The 20,167-nt window shown below is 39.8% G+C and overlaps 1 protein-coding gene across 5 annotated transcripts in view; it reads left to right on the top strand.

The window, feature by feature from the left end:
- CACNA2D1 (calcium voltage-gated channel auxiliary subunit alpha2delta 1) overlaps positions 1–20,167 on the top strand; it is a 737,376-nt gene that overhangs the window by 620,364 nt on the left and 96,845 nt on the right. For all 5 annotated transcript variants that reach the window (XM_075857358.1, XM_075857356.1, XM_075857359.1 and 2 more), the window contains 3 exons: positions 13,074–13,142; positions 15,321–15,395; positions 16,903–16,977. In XM_075857358.1, coding sequence (XP_075713473.1) covers positions 13,074–13,142; positions 15,321–15,395; positions 16,903–16,977 — 219 coding nt within the window. The remainder of the gene's footprint in view (positions 1–13,073; positions 13,143–15,320; positions 15,396–16,902; positions 16,978–20,167) is intronic.

Genomic DNA, 20,167 nt, shown 5'->3' with positions numbered 1-20,167 from the left:
AAAAAAATTCATCCAAATTTTATAGAAAAAACAGAAACATTAGAAAGAAAATCTTGATTTTCTAAATCTTACAGAATAGCAACTAAATATTTTATACACAAAATCTCATGGTAGATGTATGAGCAGCCCTTTTGGTGATAGTCATTTATGAACTTTTAAATATTGCAGAAGTTTTTTTCCCCCCTAATGATTTTTTAATAAAAAACGGCAATCATAAATTCTGCACATAATAAGCGCACAGGCTGTTTTTACGTGTGGTCCAATGAATACATTCTCCTTAGAAGGGTTGCCTTATAATGGACAAGCCCTGTCTACTGTATATGCCCTATTATGGCATATTGGTGTCATAGAGGGGTCCCCTACTGGAGACCCCCTGTAGAAGTCCAAGCGGGAGCCACTAAAAAAGAGACCATATATTTGATAGTCCGGCATGTAATACTAGATATATACGGCTAAATAAAACTCCCAGGAACCAAACCTGTAGAGATCCTGTAAGTTTTTTATGGCACAGATGTAGAATTTTCAATAATAACAAATTGTCCAGGTCCTAAATGAACAATGCTTCCCCAGAAAACCACTATCACACTACTTGTACTGTTGTTATTATATTATTATGGTGAAAGGCTCTATTTGCTTTATGCCAAACAGAATGGGACATCTATTGGTCAAATAGTTCCGCATCTGTTCAATAGAAACTTTTTTTCAAAATTGTTTGGGAATCTTTTCTTTGTTTTTTTTTGCTTTTTTGTTTTGTAAATTTCAGACTAGAATTGATATTACTCTTGCATGTCTGTGATTTATTTTTACTTTCCCATTAATCCTATTTATTTCTTATTGTGGGTCTGTAACAGTAAAGCTAGCTAAGGATGCAGGGGCCTGCAGTTCTTTGTACGCTCTTCTCGTTTACTCCCCCTCTCAGACGCTCTCACTCACTGATTAACTCCCCCTCTAAGACACTCTTATACATCCACTTAGGTTACCTGACACACCCACTCAAACCCTTTCACCCATCCAGGTCCACTGAGTGAGTGGATCTGTGTGGGTGAGTGAGAAGCTGAATGTGAAGCTCTCATTCACCCAATCAGAATTTACCTTTAGCTGTGTGAAATTCTGTATAACAAACAGAAAGTTTGTCATCCACTCAAGGTCTTTCTAGAGCTGTCAATGTATTTGGATTTATAATATTAACTATATTCTGTATTAAATATGAATAACTGCAAATATAAATAAAAGTTTTCAGAAAATGTTCCAGTTAAGAATAAATAATATAAAGAAGAAAAAGAAAGGCATTTGTCAATATCAGGTATTTTGCTTTCCGACAGTTTCTAGATGGCAACGCTGCACACATGGAAAGAAAAACGTTACCCCTTATGCCTCATGCACACGACCGTAGCCATGTGCACGGCCGTGATTTTCGGGTCGGCCGGCCGCGGATTGTCACCCGCGAGCCGCCCGCAAATCGCGGGCCGTGCACATGGTCGCGTCCATTATTTTCTATGAGCCTGGACCGCAGAACACGGCCGTAATAAGACATGTCCGTTCTTTCTGCGGTCCAGGCTCCTGGGCCATGCACGGACCGTGGAAACCACAGTGGCGTTCATGGGCCTATAAAAATTAATGGGGCCGCAATTCTCCCGTCGAATGGCGGCCACAAAAGCACGTTCGTGTGCATAGGGGCTTAAACTCCAAGCCATTTTTAGTTTTTTCTTTTTTGTTTTTCACTCCCCGCCTTACAAATCTTTTTTATTTTTATGTCAATGGAGCAATGTGAAAGCTTATTTTTTGTGGCACGAGTTGTAGTTTTTATTGGAACCATTTAAAATACCATATAGTGTACTGGGAAACTGAAAAAAAAATATTTGTGGGGGGGGGGGGGGGCGTATTGGAAAAACTGTGATTCCTCCATGGTATTTTGGGTTTAGTTTTTACGGCTTTCCCCGTGTGGTAAAAACGTCCACAAATCTATATATATTTTTTTTATCTTTTACTACTTTTGCAAAGTATAAACTATTTGTATAAAATGGTCTAGTGTTGTCACATTCCGCCACAAGCCATAACTTTTTTTTTTTTCGTCGATTGAGTGGTGTGAGGTCTTATTTTTCACGGGATGAGCTGTATTTTTTATTGGTACCATTTGGTACATACAACTTTTTGATCACTTTTTATCACATTTTTTACCGCTAATTTGACAAAAAAATATAGCAATTCTGGCGGTTTAAACTTTTTTATGACGTTCACCGTGCGGGTTAAATAATGTTATATTTATATTAACCGCTTCCCGACCGCCCACTGTAAATTCATGTCTGCGCTTGCTGGGCTCTGTGCAGCGCCGACGTGAATTCACGGTGGGTGTTAAAAGCGCAATCCGGGTATCTCAGAGTAGCGCTGACACCCGGATCACGCTGTTATCCCTTGCCTCTAGTCCCGGACACATGACCGGGACCTAATTGGTTCAGGTCCCGGTCATGTGATAGCAGGGAAAATTTGTTGTAGCAACGAACTGGAAAGTTTGTTACTACAACAAACTGGAAAGTTTGTTGCTACAACAAACTTTCCCGGGGACCGATTGCGGGTGCTGCAGTCTGTTATAAGGCAAAACCGGAGGCCATACAACAGCCTCCGGGTCTGCCATGCACAGCAGCCTATGAGAACCAGCCGGAGGCCGGTCCTCATAAGCTTCCTGTCAGTGTGACACTCCTCGTCACACTGACAGTTTATAATACGTTACACTACCTAGGTAGTGTAATGTATTATAGCAGCGATCAGTGCTGCAGGTCTTCCAGTAAAACAAGTAAAAAGTAAAGAAAAAAGTAATAAAAATGTGACCTAGGGAGAGCTACTGATGTGTAGCTAGGGAGGGCTACTGGGCCATATTCCCCATGTGCTGGGTGTAAGGGGTGGGTGCCAACATGCCACTTTGCTTTGGCCACTGTGTTTAAATACTGGGCTAGGGCAGAAATCTGACTGGATCTGCAACAAATATCTCATGTTTATGGCCTTAATAACTGCACAATAGGAATATAGCTAAACTGCTAGACTGTTGACTGTTTCCATTAACAACCAGCAGAACTTTGAATGTAGCTCTGGAATACTGTCTTATACAAAATATGTAATGTATTTATACAGTTACATAGTTACATAGTTACATAGTTAGTACGGCTGAAAAAAGACACATGTCCATCAAGTTCAACCAAGGGACGGGAAAAGGGAAGTAAAAAATTTCTACACATAGGAGCTAATACTTTTTTGTTCTAGGAAATTATCTAACCCTTTTTTAAAGCCATCTACTGTCCCTGCTGTGACCAGCTCCTGCGGTAGGCTATTCCATAGATTCACAGTTCTCACAGTAAAGAAGGCTTGTCGCCTCTGCAGGTTGAACCTTTTTTTCTCCAGACGGAGGGAGTGCCCCCTTGTTTTTTGAGGGGGTTTTACATGGAACAGGATTTCACCATATTTTTTGTATGTGCCATTAATATATTTATATAAATTAATCATGTCCCCCCTTAGTCGTCTTTTTTCAAGGCTAAATAGGTTTAATTCTTTTAATCTTTCCTCATAACTTAGATTCTCCATGCCCCTTATTAGCTTCGTTGCTCTTCTTTGTATTTTTTCAAAATGCAGGGCATCCTTTCTATGAACTGGCGCCCAGAACTGAACTGCATATTCTAGATGAGGCCTCACTAATGCTTTGTAAAGTGGCAATATTACATCCCTGTCCCGCGAGTCCATGCCTCCTTTAATACACGACAATATCCTGCTGGCCTTTGAAGCAGCTGATTGACACTGCATGCTGTTATTTAGTTTATGATTTACAAGTACACCCAGATCCTTCTCAACAAGTGACTCCCCCAGTGTAGCTGCCCCTAGGACATATGATGCATGCAGGTTGTTCGTACCCAGATGCATAACTTTACATTTATCTACATTAAACTTCATCTGCCAAGTGGACGCCCAAACACTTAGTTTGTTTAAATCCGCTTGCAATTCATGAACATCTCCCATAGACTGAACTATATTACATAGCTTGGTGTCATCTGCAAAAATAGAAATACTGCTATTAATTCCATCCTCCATATCATTAATAAATAAGTTGAATAATAGTGGTCCCAGCACTGAACCCTGTGGTACACCACTTATTACCGGGGACCATTCAGAGTAGGAATCATTGACCACAACTCTCTGGATACGGTCCTTGAGCCAATTCTCAATCCAATTACAAACTATATTTTCTAAACCTATAGTCCTTAATTTACCCATTAGACGTCTATGAGGGACAGTGTCAAATGCCTTTGCAAAGTCCAAAAACACTAAATCTACAGCGGCCCCTCTGTCTAGGCTTCTGCTCACCTCTTCATAAAAACAGATTAGGTTAGTTTGACAACTTCTGTCTTTAGTAAAACCGTGCTGGCTGTCACTTATAATACTATTTATTGTCACATAATCCTGTATATAGTCCCTCAATAGCCCCTCAAACATTTTCCCCACGATGGATGTTAAGCTTACTGGTCTATTACCCGGCGAAGACCTAGAACCCTTTTTGAAAATAGGCACCACATTTGCCCTGCGCCAGTCCCTTGGCACTATTCCAGTCACTAGAGATTCTCTGAATATTATGAAAAGGGGGACAGAAATAACTGAACTAAGCTCTTTAAGAATTCTAGGGTGTAACCCATCTGGTCCCGGGGCCTTGTGCACATTTATTTTATTTAATTTAGCTTGCACCATATCTACATTCATCCAATTCATTATATCAACTGACATATTAACAGCACTGCCACCGGCTACATCAGCTGCTCTTTCTTCAGTTGTATATACAGAGCTAAAGAACCCATTTAGTAACTCTGCCTTCTCTTGATCCCCTGTGACCAACTCCCCATTACCACTATCTAGGGGTCCTACATGTTCAGACCTTGGCTTTTTAGCATTTATATACTTGAAGAATTTTTTGGGATTTGTTTTACTATCCTTGGCCACCTGCCTTTCATTTTGTATTTTTGCCAATTTTATTACATTTTTACAGATTTTATTAAGCTCTTTATATTTTACAAAGGCTGCAGATGTACCCTCAGATTTGTATTTTTGAAATGCCCTTTTTTTGTCATGTATTGCCCCTTTCACAGAAGGTGTAAGCCATGTGGGATTTAATTTTAGTCGTTTATACTTGTTACCTATAGGAATAAATTTTGCACTATAATAACCCAAAGTAGATTTGAAAATCTCCCATTTATCATTTGTCCCATTATTTGACATTAGTTCTTCCCAGTCTATGTCCTGAATTGCAGCCCTCATCCTGGGGAAATTGGCTTTCTGAAAATTAAATGTTTTTGCCCTCCCAGCCTGTTTGTTTTTTACAGTATAGGTAAAATGTAACTATATTGTGATCACTGTTACCGAGGTTTTCACGAACATTGACGTTCCCAACAAGCTCTGCATTATTAGAAATTACCAGATCCAACAGAGCTTCACCTCTAGTTGGGTCTTCCACAAACTGGCCCATAAAATTTTCCTGCAACAGGTTGAGGAAATGTCTCCCCTTTGCAGTTGAAGCCGAACCATGACACCAATTTATATCCCGGAAATTAAAATCTCCCATTATCACTACAGTACCCGCCTGTGCAGCCCGCTCCATCTGTTTATATAGCTGACCTTCCATCTCCTCAGTTATATTGGGGGGTCTATAGATTACACCAAAAGTAATTTTTTCCAGTGTTTACCTCCCTTTGTAATTCCACCCACAAGGTTTCAACCTCCTCACAATCTTCACCCACTATTGTCTCTTTCACACTTGCCTTCATATCATTTCTCACATACAGACATACACCACCACCTTTCCTATTTGTCCTGTCTTTCCGAAACAGTGTAAAACGCTGTAGATTTACAGCCCAGTCATGTGAAGAGTCCAGCCATGTTTCAGCAACACCAACTATATCTATATTTTCTTCCAGTACCAAGGCCTCCAGCTCCCCCATTTTGCTTGCTAGACTTCTGGCATTTGTGAACATACACTTTAACTTGCCTTTCAATTTTTCACTTTTATTATCAGAAATGTGATTTGACATTATTTGGGCATTTTTATTTACACTGCTGTTCTGTAACACAAGGATCTCCTTATCCTGTTGTCTAGTCCTCTCCCCACATTCTGTTTCTCCCCCCACCAATATAGTCTGACCCCTCTCTAACCTGGCTACCCCTTTTTTTTCTACATTGACCTCCCTCCTCAGCCCTAGTTTAAATACGCCACCACCCCAGCTAGAATTCTCTCCCCCAGCACAGCGGACCCCCTTCCATTTAGGTGCAAATCATCTGCAGAATACAGTTTGTACCCCAATGAAAAGTCAGCCCAGTGCTCTAGGAACCCAAATCCTTCTCCTCTACACCAAGACTTAAGCCATGCATTTAACTCCCTGAGCTCCCGCTGTCTTTCCTGTGATGCGCATGGCACAGGCAGTATTCCTGAGAATACAACCTTGGAGGTCCTTCCCTTCAGCTTGTAGCCTAGTTCTTTAAAATTATTCTTAAGGCTCCTCCACCTACCATTTATTCTGTCGTTGGTACCGACATGGACCACGACAGCTGGATCATCACCAGCCCCTCCCAGCAATTTGTCCACCCGTTCCACCACATGCCGAACCCTGGCACCAGGGAGACAGCAAACCATTCGGTTGAGGTGGTCTTCGCGACAAATTATTCTATCCGTCTTCCTGATTATAGAATCCCCTAAGACTATCAATTGCCTTGGCTTACCTGCATTACCATCCTGCCGACTACTAGCTGGGCTGTTAGGGAGATCAGTATCCACTAGGGCTGCCATTTCTGAGACTGACACCCTCGCATCATCACCCAACTTGGCAATTTTGCTTGGAATGTCAGAAACCGGATCGACCTTCCTTTTCTTTGACCCCTTTCTACTGCCCCTAACTACATTAACCCAGCTACTTAACTGATCCTGCTCACCCATGTCTTCACCCTCCAGTTCTAACCCACTAACTGCATGCTCCGTGAACAGCAAGCTCAGCTCAAGATTGTCTATCCTCCTCAGTGTTGCATTTTGCTCCTCCAGATCTCTAATGCGAGCTTCCAGGTGACCAACATGCTCACATCTGCCACAGAGATATTCACCCTGGAACTCCAGCTCCAGTCGTGCATACATATGGCAAACTGTGCACTGAAGAAAACCTCCAATCTTGCTGGCCATTATCCCTGTTACAAAAAAAAACAGCGAACAGTTGTTAATGCAAAAAGAATAGAAGAGTACTTACTGGGGCTTTAACTCCTCTTTTGAACTCCGGTTTTTGTAACTCCACTAGATATACAAACCACTTGTTTAGCAAGCCCACGAGAGCAGGCTCTACAGAGTACTGAGGCCTAATTTATACCACCTGGGACCAGCTAACCCCTCCCCCTAGTCAGCTGCTCAGCAGGAAGTAAGCTGCAAAGAAAAAATGGTTTTAAATTATGTCACTTTTGCAAACTTTTTAGCAAGCAAGCAATCAATTCATATATCACATACAATGGCCCACCACTTTGTCACACACAACACAGTAAGTCAATCCGGTTTTTGTAACTCCACTTGATATACAAACCACTTGTTTTTCAAGCCCACTCAACTTTTTATGTAGATTATAGTTATATAGACTTCTAAATGATGTTCAAAGGTAGACAAAGCTCTACTCGAACTATACTCTTGAGGTTTTAATATTAAAAATTAAAATGTACTACTAAAGCTCCAATTTCCAAAACACTGTTATTAGGTAATACTACACTATTATTCAGCTATACAATTCAATGGTTAACTGATATAGTAAGTCTAGTTCATAAAAAATAATAACTGTGATTACAATACAAGCTTCTCTCTTTATATAATTTACTGCATTTATGTTCTGCTGATTTTGTTCTTTGGCTGGTGTTATTTTACCAGAATTTCTGACATAGGATACAATAAAGCATTGCCTCTTATCATATTTGGTTGCTCCTTTTGTAATGTAAACATCTGCAGGAAATCCGAGCATTTAGAAGCTGTTTCTTCATTTCATGCTAGCTAAACTTACTGTCATACAAGTGTGTCTCAATTCTTTAAATGTCTTCAGAATTACAGTAAGGCTTCTCAGCATCTCTGTTGTATCTGACAGGATACAGCACAGAAAACAGCTACATAAGTGAATTATTTGTTATATCTCTTTTTACTTGACTGGCCAAAAGTTCATTGGCCAGACCTTTTTAATGTCTTGTGCTTTTACTGGAAACCTTAAGGACATCATCTGAGACTTTATTTGTAGTACAACAATTAATTAGGTTAAATGAATGTGCAGTGAAAGACAGGACTATTCTGTATAATGTCTATAAGGGCATACATATACTTATCTAGAACTATTCTTATATATTTAGACTTCTTGTTACGGTTTGTGTGTGTTAATGAATGTGGAGGCTCCATGCACACAGCAGTGTATGGAGGTACATGCAGTCTTTGTAATCTTTCTTCCGATTTCTTTTTATGGTATGTATAAACCTGTAGAAATATAGAATGTAATTTGCATAAACATCCAGTTCTTTCCAGATATTCCACCAATAACGAATACTGTACACTATTATTTCATTGATGACATGTACAGTGTCGTGAAAAAGTATTCACCGTCTGATGTTTTTCATGTTTTGCTAAATTACAAACTTGAATTAAAATAAAAAAATGTTGGGGTTTATTCACACACACAGCCTGTGTTTTTCCTGTTTTGTTGCATTACAACCTTGAATTAAAATAGATTGTTGGGGTGGTTTGTACAATTTGATTTACACAACATGCCTACCACTTTGAAGATGCAAAATATTTTTTACTGTCACACAAACAACAATTAAGACAAAAAACAGAGAACTCTAATGTGCATAAGTATTCACCCCATGATAGTAAATACTTTGTGGATCCACCTTTTGCTGCAATTACAGATACAAGTCTCTTGGGGTATGTCTCTATACGCTCAGCACATCTAGACACTGGGATTTATGTCCATTCTTCCAGTCAAAACGAATCCAACTTTTTGTTAGATGGATTTCATTGGTGTACAGCAGTTTTCAAGCCTTGCCACAGACTCCCAATTGAATGGAGTTCTGTGCTTTGAATAGACCATTCCAATACATTTAAATGTTTCCCCTCAAACCATTCAAGTAAAGCTTTAGCAGTACATTTTGATTCATTGTCCTGCTGGAACGTTAAAGAGACTCTGTCACCACATTATAAGTGCCCTATCTCCTATATAAGGAGATCGGCGCTGTAATGTAGGTGACAGTAATGCTTTTTATTTAAGAAACCGATCTTTTTTCACAAAGTTAGGAGCGATTTAAGTTTATGCTAATGAGCTTTCTTAATGCCCAAGTGGGCGTACTTTTACTTTCGACCAAGTGGGCGTTGTACAGAGGAGTGCATGACGCTGACCAATCGGCATCATGCACTCCTCTCCATTCATTTATACTGCACTAGCGATATAGTTATATCACTATGTGCAGCCTCATACACAAACCCTAACATTACTACAGTGTCCTGATAATGAATACACATGAAATCCAGCCTGGACGTCATGTGTACTCAGAATCCTGACACTTCTGACTCTTTTTTGTGAGATTCCAGCAACGGATACGAAATCTCGCGAGATCACGGAGCTAAACGAGATTTGGTTTCACTTGCCGGAATCTCACAAAAAAAGATTCAGAAGTGTCAGGATTCTGAGTACACATGACGTCCAGGCTGGATTTCATGTGTATTCATTATCAGGACACTAGTAATGTTAGGGCTTGTGTATGAGGCTGCACATACCGATATATCTATATCGCTAGTGCAGTGTAAATTAATGGAGAGGAGTGCATGATGCCGATTGGTCAGCGTCATGCACTCCTCTGTACAACGCCCACTTGGTCGAAAGTAAAAGTACGCCCACTTGGGCATTAAGAAAGCTCATTAGCATAAACTTAAATCGCTCCTAACTTTGTGAAAAAAGATCGTTTTTTTAAATAAAAAGCATTACTGTCACCTACATTACAGCGCCTATCTCCTTGTGTAGGAGATAGGGCACTTACAATGTGGTGACAGAGCCTCTTTAACCTCCATTTCTGGCTCAAAGATCTGGCATCGATCTGTCCTTTAATCCTGACCAGCTTTCCCGCCCCTGCCAATGAAAACCATTCCCACAGCATGATTCTGCCACCACCACTACCAAGTGGCAATGATGTTCTTGGGGTGATGGGGGGGTAATGAGTTTGCGCCACACTTAGCGTTTCCCATAATGGCCAGAAAGTTACATTTTAGTATATGACACGAAAACCTACCGTGTGTTTGGGGAGTCTGCCACATGCTATTTGGAAAACTCAAACACCCTTTATTATGTTATTTTTTTAATCAATGGTTTCTTTTGGACACTCTTCCATAAAACCCCACTCTGTGGAGTGTTCAACTTATAGTGGTCCTATAGACAGATATTTCCATTTCCACTGTGGTTCTGTAATGACGGGGAAGGGAGACAGACAGGTGAGCCCTAATCTACCCGCCACTCAGTCCCTGCCTACTTGCAACGGCCCGTCCTAGGCGACGGCGTACAACTGGGCGACGGTCCCTACGCTCAATAAGTGCACGATAGACAAACAGACAAGGGTACACAGAAGCTAAGGGAAATGGGGCAGTTGCCCACGGCAACACAGTGAGCAACAAGAGTAGTGAACGAGCCGAGTCAAACCAGGAGTGCACGAGATACAAATCGCAGAGCAGGAGCGTAGTCAGTAAAGCCAGGGTCAAAAATGAAGCAAGGTCAATAATCATAGCAGGAGCAGCAGAGCCAGGAAACAGAAAATAATCACAGGCAAAGGAGGAGCAGGAAATGCAGGTATAAATAGACAGAGGGCGGGAGCTAGCTCCGTCTGGCCAGGCTGTGAGGCTCTCCAGATCCTCAGCCTCCCAGCCTGACTGGTAGAAGATCGTGTCACTCTCTGAGACTTAGGAGCAGGTGCAGACTGATTACCCACGGGCGTCGACACAGAAGCTGTGTCTGGCAGATCCTTTACAGGTTCTCTGGAACTCCTTCAGCGCTAGTGCTAATGTCTTTGTTGAATCACTGATTAATATCCTCCTTGCTCCTTGTGTGAGGTTTGGTAGATGACCTTCTCTTGTTAAGTTTTGTACGTGTGTCACATTCTTACCATTATATTATAATTAATTTAATGGGGCTCCATGGGATGTTTAATGTTTGGGATATTTTTTATAACACAACCCTGATCGACCGCTTTGTCTCTGACCTGTTTGGAGAGCTCCTGGGTCTTCATGTTGCTTACTTAGTGATGTTACAGACTCAGGGCCTTTCAGAACAGGTGTATTTATACTGACGTCATGTGACACTTTGAGTACACACAGGATCTTATTCAACTGATTATGTGACTTCTGAAGTTAATTAGTCTGATAAGACCTTGTTTAGGGGTGTCATAGCAAAGGGGGAAAGTACATATGCACTTATTATTTTTATTATTTTTTTCCAGCCATGGAATTCCATGGCACACAGGAATAAAACAGAAGGAAAAGGGGGAGGGGAAAAAAAAAAAAAATGGGGAGGTTTAAGGAGTCTAGAAAAAGAAAAAGTCTCTTGACCATTTAGTGGTCATTCCGATGAGAGCTCCAGGGAGCAGGTCATCCAGGGTGAGTCCAAATAGGAAGCTTACAGAAATACAGGAAGGGGTGGTGTCCAGTTACTCTCAATACACAGAATTCAAGAGGCTGGCGTTTAGCGGTTGCACTTATTTTTTTATTCAAACAAGGTTGTTTTTGGGTTGTTTTTTTATTCCACTGTAGCAATTTGACTATTTTGTCAGGTTCATTGCATAAAATCAAATATAAAACCCTTTTTAATTTTAGGTTGTAATGCAACAAAACAGGAAAAGCAACAGGAGGTGAATACTTTTACAAGGCACTGTATTTATACTCATTTATCATTTTACTGTATTACAGTATTACAGTGCATATTTTAACTGTTTCCTTTTATATTTTAATACAGTAGACTGCATAATTGTGCATTTGGTGACTATATCTCTTTAATTATGATATTAAAGCGCCAATACATCTAAAATTAAAATAATTAAAAGCAAAAATTTCAATAGATTAATGCCCCATGTGCATATTGTCATGTAATAAGGTAAAAAATGGGATCATATCAGATACCGTATTGCAGACTGTAAATTATGTGTTGGATGCCAAATATTGGACCGATTTCCCACTTAGAATCACTAAAAAAGGGCTTCTAGGGGCATACTCGATTTTATATAAAGCATTCAAAAGCAAAAAAAGTCTGTGTATATCACTGTATTTTTATAACATGGTATGCTCCGTTGAGATGCACGGCGGTCGTCTTTGGTATTCATGTGATATAAATACTTAATACTGTTGTGCATGAGACCTAAGCTAGATTACATCTTCTGCTGCTTGTTTGTAGTCAGCAGTTGTCCATCAACAATTCGATTCTGAAGGCAATGTGTTGTGCTTCAACTACCATAAATTGCATTTGCCTATACAAAAAAACAAACTGGAAACTGATTCCGTAGATATCAATATAAATTCACACTGTTCATGTGACAACACTACATCATTAACATTAACTTCAATAGGGAGGAAAACAATGTTGTGCAATTTAAATCTTACTAAGGTCCAACCACATGAGTCGCATGACTTGGCACTCTTGTGTTAGGTATTGCATGGCATAAGTTCTAACTTTTCTTAAGTTCGGAGGGCGGTCTGATTCCACTATTCTCTAATAAGGTTATTGTACACAGTCTATTATGTGCATCAGAACACTTCCCTCTGTCGTAAATGTTTTATACCAAAATTCTGCCAATCTGCAAAAACTCCAGGAATGTGCACATAATTTATATCTGTAATCTGGTATTTTACTAACTAACTTGATTAATTATTTTAGTAATCTTTATGAACATAATATTTACTGTCTGGAAGAATAATATGGTTAATAAAGTTGAGATAGTACAGGAGAACTGAATATTGGTGTGCTGCAATTCTTTAGATATTTAGTAATCTTGAGTACTCTTTATGTTTGCAGGAGTTAGGCCTTGTTATCACTGGTACATTGCCTGTGTTCAACCTGACAGGCGACAGAAAAGAAAATAAAGTAAGTTTACAGATCAATGTCTTATTATTTCAGGGCTCAACTTTATTAGAATAATTATCGACCTTAGCAACAAATTGCTAAAATACCAATTATGATTTGTTATTTTAAAAGCTTTGTGCCATTAACATACTTGTAATTTTGCAATTATACAATTTTGCACTTTACTGGCTAGTCAATGGACCAGTGTAAGTGGGGAAAATAGGCTCATAATATCTTTACTATAACATCACTCATCTCCCCATGTAGGTGCTTATTGCTGACAATTGTAATTTATTCTATATGATAAAAACAGATGAAATGTGCAATATCTACCTGGAAATATGTTCTTAATTTCCTTTTAGGATTATTTATAGTCTTGAACACACAGGATTTCCATACAGTAAAAGTTTACTTTCTTTATGACTTGCCAATATCATTGCACTCCAGGGAGGTGTCATTTATAACAATAAGTATTTAAGCTCATCCCTGCTAGCTTAGAGACATCCGTTTTATTACACAGAACTCACCAGTGGTTTAGTGTATTGAAGAACACATACGTTGTAAGTACATTACGAGTAGCGAAGCTGCTGATGAAATTATATATGTTCTACTCGAAAGCCAATAAAAAACTTTGCATTGTTGCAACTTACATTTGATCATTAGGTATTAAACCTTCACTCTGTTGAGGTATGATATAAAAGCCAGCATATGATATTCACAAGCGTGGTCTTACAACGTTAGAGACTTCAAGGTACACATTACATAGTTATAAAGTTGAAAAGGTTGAAAAGAAGACACAGACACAGGTCCATCAAGTCCAACCTATAATCCTACTGTGTTGATCCAGAGGAAGGCAAAAACCTTCATGAGGTGGATGCCAATTTCCTCATTAGGGGTAAAATTCATACCAGACTTTAAATATGGCAATCAGAATAAATCCATGGATCAATGTCCCATCTCCAGAATCTAGCCCTCATTAAAATTCACCGAGCTCTCTAGTACGATCCATTCTACTATTATGGAGATAGTGTAACGGTGCCTTCCTTTAAACACTTATTAGTAATGGGTATGGATAAAATTGCTTGACCCTTTCATTATACAGAAATGGTATGTCCACATAACTTTGACCAAGTAGTTTACCACTCTCCATTAGGGGCCTCCGTCTCAGATTCGGCCAAGATTACCGGAGACAATAACATAGCATGCTGTGCTATTGTCTCCGGTAAAATGATGCACACCACAATGGAAAGCCGACGGAACCCATTAAATTCAATGGGTTCAGTCTGCCACCGGTGGTATCCGTCGGGCAACAGAACCGTTGCTTCCGGCATTCCGTTGTTCTGCTTTAATGAACCTCTATCCAATATTACTTTTGCATTATAATTAATGGATCCGGTTACGTAATGTTAATATTGCTTGTACAAAATTTATATGACAGCAATATAAGCAAGGTGTTGTTATTTAGAAGTCTTCTGGAGGTACACAGTGAGAAAAATACGGAGAAAAATCTTTATCCTGTAGAATTTACATGGAAATGGTCATTGATAAAATAATATTTTTTCAAATGTGCTAGTCATCTGTTTCCAGTTCTCTCTTCCAGCTCTTGCTTTATAAAAATAAACCTGCGTGGATAAAGACATTAGATGTTGTCCTTTTGACAGGGAAGTTCAGTCATTTTCATCATGGCACGCTATATTTTTGTACCGTAAACTGAAATCTAGCATGTGAAATCTCCTTGTTGATATCTAGTGGTTATTGATGGTGCTTTTAAACTACCCACAGTATAAATCTTAGAATCATTATTAAAGCATTTGTTTTATTAGACTTTCTAATCTCTTAAGGGAAAATCACTCTGGGCTTCCTGACAAAAGTCCATGTAATATAAACTTGGCCACACACATTAGATATTCTTTATTGGTTCCATGGGACCAAAAGAAAACTGCAATGTTTAATTGAAGTCTGGGGGAAAATACAATCAATAAGCCTTATTTATGTAGAAAATATATGACCATACCCTACGTTCAGCTACTTATAGAATTATTATCATTTATGATGAACCCTAGGAATGATGCAGTAATATTCTGTTATGTTCTATAGTTTATGTCCATCAATCAATTCGCAGCTAACATTTTATTGTGTAATTGAAAGTATATTGTCTTTTAATGTCTTTGTTGTTTTTTGTGTGACTTATATTTTTAGAACCAATTAATACTTGGTGTCATGGGTGTAGATGTTTCTTTGAAAGACATTAAAAGGCTTACTCCCAGATTTACAGTAAGTTCGTTGTGTATCCTACAAGTGACAATATTAAAAAAGAAATATTTCATAGGTCAGTACGAATGAGGCCATACCCCAAGTTGTTCAGGTTTTTTTTTATGATTTAGTACTTTTGCACAAGAAAAAATGTTTTATAGAAAACAGTCAGTTTTGTGTTGCTGCATTCCGAAAGCCATACTCTTATTTTTCAGCCGATGTAGCCATATGACGGCTTGATTTTTGCGGAATGAGTTGTAGTTCTTATTGGTTCCATTTTGGGGTACAAATCATTCATTGACTCATTTTTATAATATTTTTTTTTGGGGGGGATGCAAAAAAGCAACAAATTCACCAGCGTTTCTTTTTAACGCCATGCCACGTGCAGTATACATTAAAAAAAAATCTTTATTTTACGGGTTATTACGATTTTGGCGGTACCTAATATGTACTTCTTTTTTTAATTGAACCATTATAAAAATGTTTTTAATGAAGAAAGTTTTCTGCTGGTCTTTTTGGGGGGTAGTTTTTAATTTAGATTAAACTTTGTGAAACCCAATTTCACATTATTTTCCTTGTCCCATTAGGTTACTTGAAGCAGCGATTCTTTGATCGCTTGTATAATGATTTGGAATACTTCGTAAACCAAAGCTTCATTCCCTGTCAGTGTATCACGGACAGGCAACCTATTAGGCCATTTCTCTGGCATTAAAGGGGTTTTCCCATCTGAGACATTTATGTCATGTCCACAGGATATGTCATAAATGTCAGATAGATGTAGGTCCCACCTCTGGGACCCGCACCTATCTCTAGAACGGGGCACATAATCCCCAGTCTACTGCTCTGTGTTGTGGCTGAATCGTGTGATTTCCGACCATGAATTACAGAAACCGCATAGTTCGCTGAACTACGCTGTTTCCCTAACTCACATAATAGTAAATACCAGTTACGGAAGCAGCATAGCATGCGAGCTACGCTGTTTCTGTAACTACCATTCAGTTCTCTGGGACTTACGGAAACAGCGTAGCTCAGCAAGCTGCGCTGTATCCGTAATTAATGGTCGGAAATCACACGCTTCAGCCACAACACAAAGCATTAGAATGGGGGTTTAGGGTCCCCGTTCTAGAGATAGGTGCGGCTCCAAGAGGTGGGACCCGCATTATCTGATATTTATGACATATCCTGTGGATATGTCATAAATGTCTTTGATGGGGAAACACCTTTAAGTATCTCTGTAAATGCTTGATAAAAGACCAGACAGCAATGCATTGTGGGAGTGGAGATAACTTAAAACGATGCTATTAGGCCACATACAGATTGCACACTGGACCTAAAGCTCTCTTCCTCTCCTCTCTTCCTCTCTCTTCTTTCTTTCTTTCTCTCTCTCTCTCCCTCCTTTTAATATATAGATTTTCCTGGTACTATCATTTACAGAGAAACAAATTATTTATATTGCTCCAGTAAATTGCAATGAATATAGAGTTCAGAAATAAGTTTCAAATGTATAATTTTATATATTTTTCCTCAGCTCTGTCCTAATGGATATTATTTTGCCCTTGACCCTAATGGTTATGTCTTGCTCCATCCAAATCTTCAACCAAAGGTATGAACATTTATTCTAATTTAACATTTTTGCTGTGCAAATATTATTTTACTTCACTATGACCAATAATAAACACAGAAAAATACAACTTTGTATTTAAATTATTATTATTATAATTTTTTTTTAAAGTTTGCATATGCCAAACACCTATCTTAGCTGACAGCCACCCAGGCATAAATAAAAAAAACAATCCAGCTAATAATAAAAATGTGAAAATTAAAATAGCCGCAAATAAACATGCACACATTTAGTATTTAATTTGAAAAAATTGTTTCTTGGATGATTTTGCCACTCGTGACGATAAAAATAATTTTAGGATACTAACACATTACCAATTTGTTCTTAATACATGTATTTATGTAGTGCCAACATGGAATAAAAACAAAGGAAAACTAATTCTCAAACTCCACACAAAACCGACTATACAATGTAGATTAATGTATTCAAACTTTTGCAAATCTGCCCTCCTACAAAATGCAAAAATATCACATTTTCAAATAAATAAAATGTGTATTTTCTAAAGAAAGATATTACTAATACACAAAAATGATTGGAAATTATATATACCCTATAAAACATTTCTCCTTTATTGCTTCTTGGTCAGTCTTAAAGAGGCTCTGTCACCAGATTTTGCAACCCCTATCTGCTATTGCAGCAGATAGGCGCTGCGATGTAGATTACAGTAACGTTTTTATTTTTAAAAAACGAGCATTTTTGGCCAAGTTATGACCATTTTTGTAGTTATGCAAATGAGGCTTGCAAAAGTCCAAGTGGGTGTGTTTAAAAGTAAAAGTCCAAGTGGGCATGTATTATGTGCGTACATCGGGGCGTTTTTAATACTTTTACTAGCTGGGCGTTCTGATGAGAAGTATCATCCACTTCTCTTCAGAACGCCCAGCTTCTGCCAGATCACGCTGTGACGTCACTCACAGGTCCTGCATCGTGTCAGACGAGCGAGGACACCGGCACCAGAGGCTTCAGTTGATTCTGCAGCAGCATCGGCGTTAGCAGGTAAGTCGATGTAGCTACTTACCTGCAAACGCTGATGCTGCTGCAGAATCAACTGTAGCCTCTGGTGCCGGTGTCCTCGCTCGTCTGACACGATGCAGGACCTGTGAGTGACGTCACAGATCTGCACTGCCAGAAGCTGCGAGATTACGCTTGCTCTTCTGTAAGTACCACACAAACGTTAACGAAGTGCCGGGATTGTGAATAGACATCCCGTCCTGTCTGTAAGGAATGTCTAGTCACTGTCTAAACACTTCAGTAACGTTAATATGTCAGTATAAGACCGCACATAGTGAACAACGCAGTGTTACTATGCGCTGACTAAATGAATGGGGAGAAGTGTATGATGCTGATTGGTCACTGATTGGTCAGCGTCATACACTCCTCTGTACAACGCCCACTTGGTCTAAAGTAAAAACACGCCCACTTGAGCATTAAGAAACGAATTAGCATAAAGCTAAAATCGCTCCTAACGTGGTAAAAATGGATAGTTTTTCTAAATAAAAAGCACTGCTGTCACCTACATTATAGCGCCCATCTCCTTATGTAGACAATAGGGCACTTATAATGTGGTGACAGAGCCTCTTTAAGTCTACTAAAACTTCTAAATGAAACTTCTTATAACATCATGTGTTAGGCTTCGTTTACATCTGCGGTGGGACTCCCTTCATGGGTTCCGTCGGACCTTTCCGTCAGGGGAAACCGTGAACGGAATCCAAACTGAAACAAATGGAAGTCATAAGTTACCGTTTGCACCACCATTGATTTCAATGGTGACGAATCCGGTGCAAATGGTTTCCGTTTGTCACCGTTGTGCAAGGGTTCCGTCGTTTTGATGGAATCAATACCGTAGTTGACTGTGCTATTCATTCCATCAAAACAACAGAACCCTTAAAAAATGGGAACAAACGGAAACTATTTGCACCGGATCCGTCACCATTGAAATCAATGGTGATGCAAACGGAAACCTATGGCTTCCATTTGTTTCAGTTTGGATTTCATTCATGGGTTCCCCTGACTGAAAGCTCCGACGGAACCCGTTAACGGAGTCCCGACGCAGATGTAAACAAAGCCTTAAATGTCCTATGTCCTGGCAGAATGTAACTAAAGGTCTAATATTACTATATTATCAATACAATAAAAGATAATCCAATATTATCTTATGTTATGTTTTCATTAAAGCCTGTAATGTTATAAGACAATCAAAAATATTGCATATGCTTGGCATTATGACTTTCCGCCACTATAAGGGGGGATTCACACGAACGTGATTTGGCAGCGTGTAGGCCGCGTGGTTTTCGCGCGGCACGCAATGCCCTATAGAAGTCTATGGGGCAGTACACACAGTCCGTGTATTTTGCGCAGCGTTTGTTCGCTGCGCAAAATACGCGACAGGTTCAATAACTCTGCGTATTTCACGCATCACGCACCCATTGAAGTCAATGGGTGCGTGAAAACCAGGCAGGTCGCACAGAAGCACTTCCGTGCGAACAGACTGAAACAGCGCACGAGCTGTCAAAAGGATGAATGGAAACAGAAAAGCACCACGTGCTTTTCTGTTTCCAAGCATCCAAACGGAGTGTCTTTGCGAGGAGCGAACCCCGACAACCGAAGCTAACTTCACCGGGTTGGGCCAAACTCGTTTTGGCCGAACCCGGCAAAAAAAATTCCGGTCCGCGACGTCGGGAGACATTCACTGTGCATGGTGCTGAAAGAGTTAAACTGTTTCAGCACCATGGACAGTGACTTGCGATCCCAAAATACATGAACCTGTAAAAAAACCCGAAGTTCTAACTTACCGATTACTCCTGTCTCCTTCCTGCAGTCCGACCTCCCGGGATGACACTACAGTTCAAGTGACAGCTCCAGCCAATCACAGGCCAAGCACAGGCTGCAGCCAATCACAGGCTGCAGCGGTCACTTGGACTGCCGCTTCATCCAGGGAGGTGGGGCCCGATGTCAAGAGAGGCGCGTCACCAAGGACGCGTCACCAAGGACGCGTCACCAAGGCAACGGCCGGGAAGTTCTCGGTAAGTAGGAACTTTATCTTTTTTTTTTACAGGTTTTTCGCTGTTGTGTTCGGCATTCACTGTCGAGGGTGCTGAAAGATTTAGCTCTTTCAGCACCTTGGACAGTGACGGGCGTTGACAAGCCTCATCTCTATGATGCCGGCTGCGCGAAA

The sequence above is a fragment of the Rhinoderma darwinii genome, chromosome 3, assembly GCF_050947455.1.
Source record: "Rhinoderma darwinii isolate aRhiDar2 chromosome 3, aRhiDar2.hap1, whole genome shotgun sequence".
NCBI lineage: Eukaryota > Metazoa > Chordata > Amphibia > Anura > Rhinodermatidae > Rhinoderma > Rhinoderma darwinii.
The sequence above is the reverse complement of the archived record's forward strand: the minus strand, read 5'-3'. Positions and strand labels throughout refer to the sequence as shown.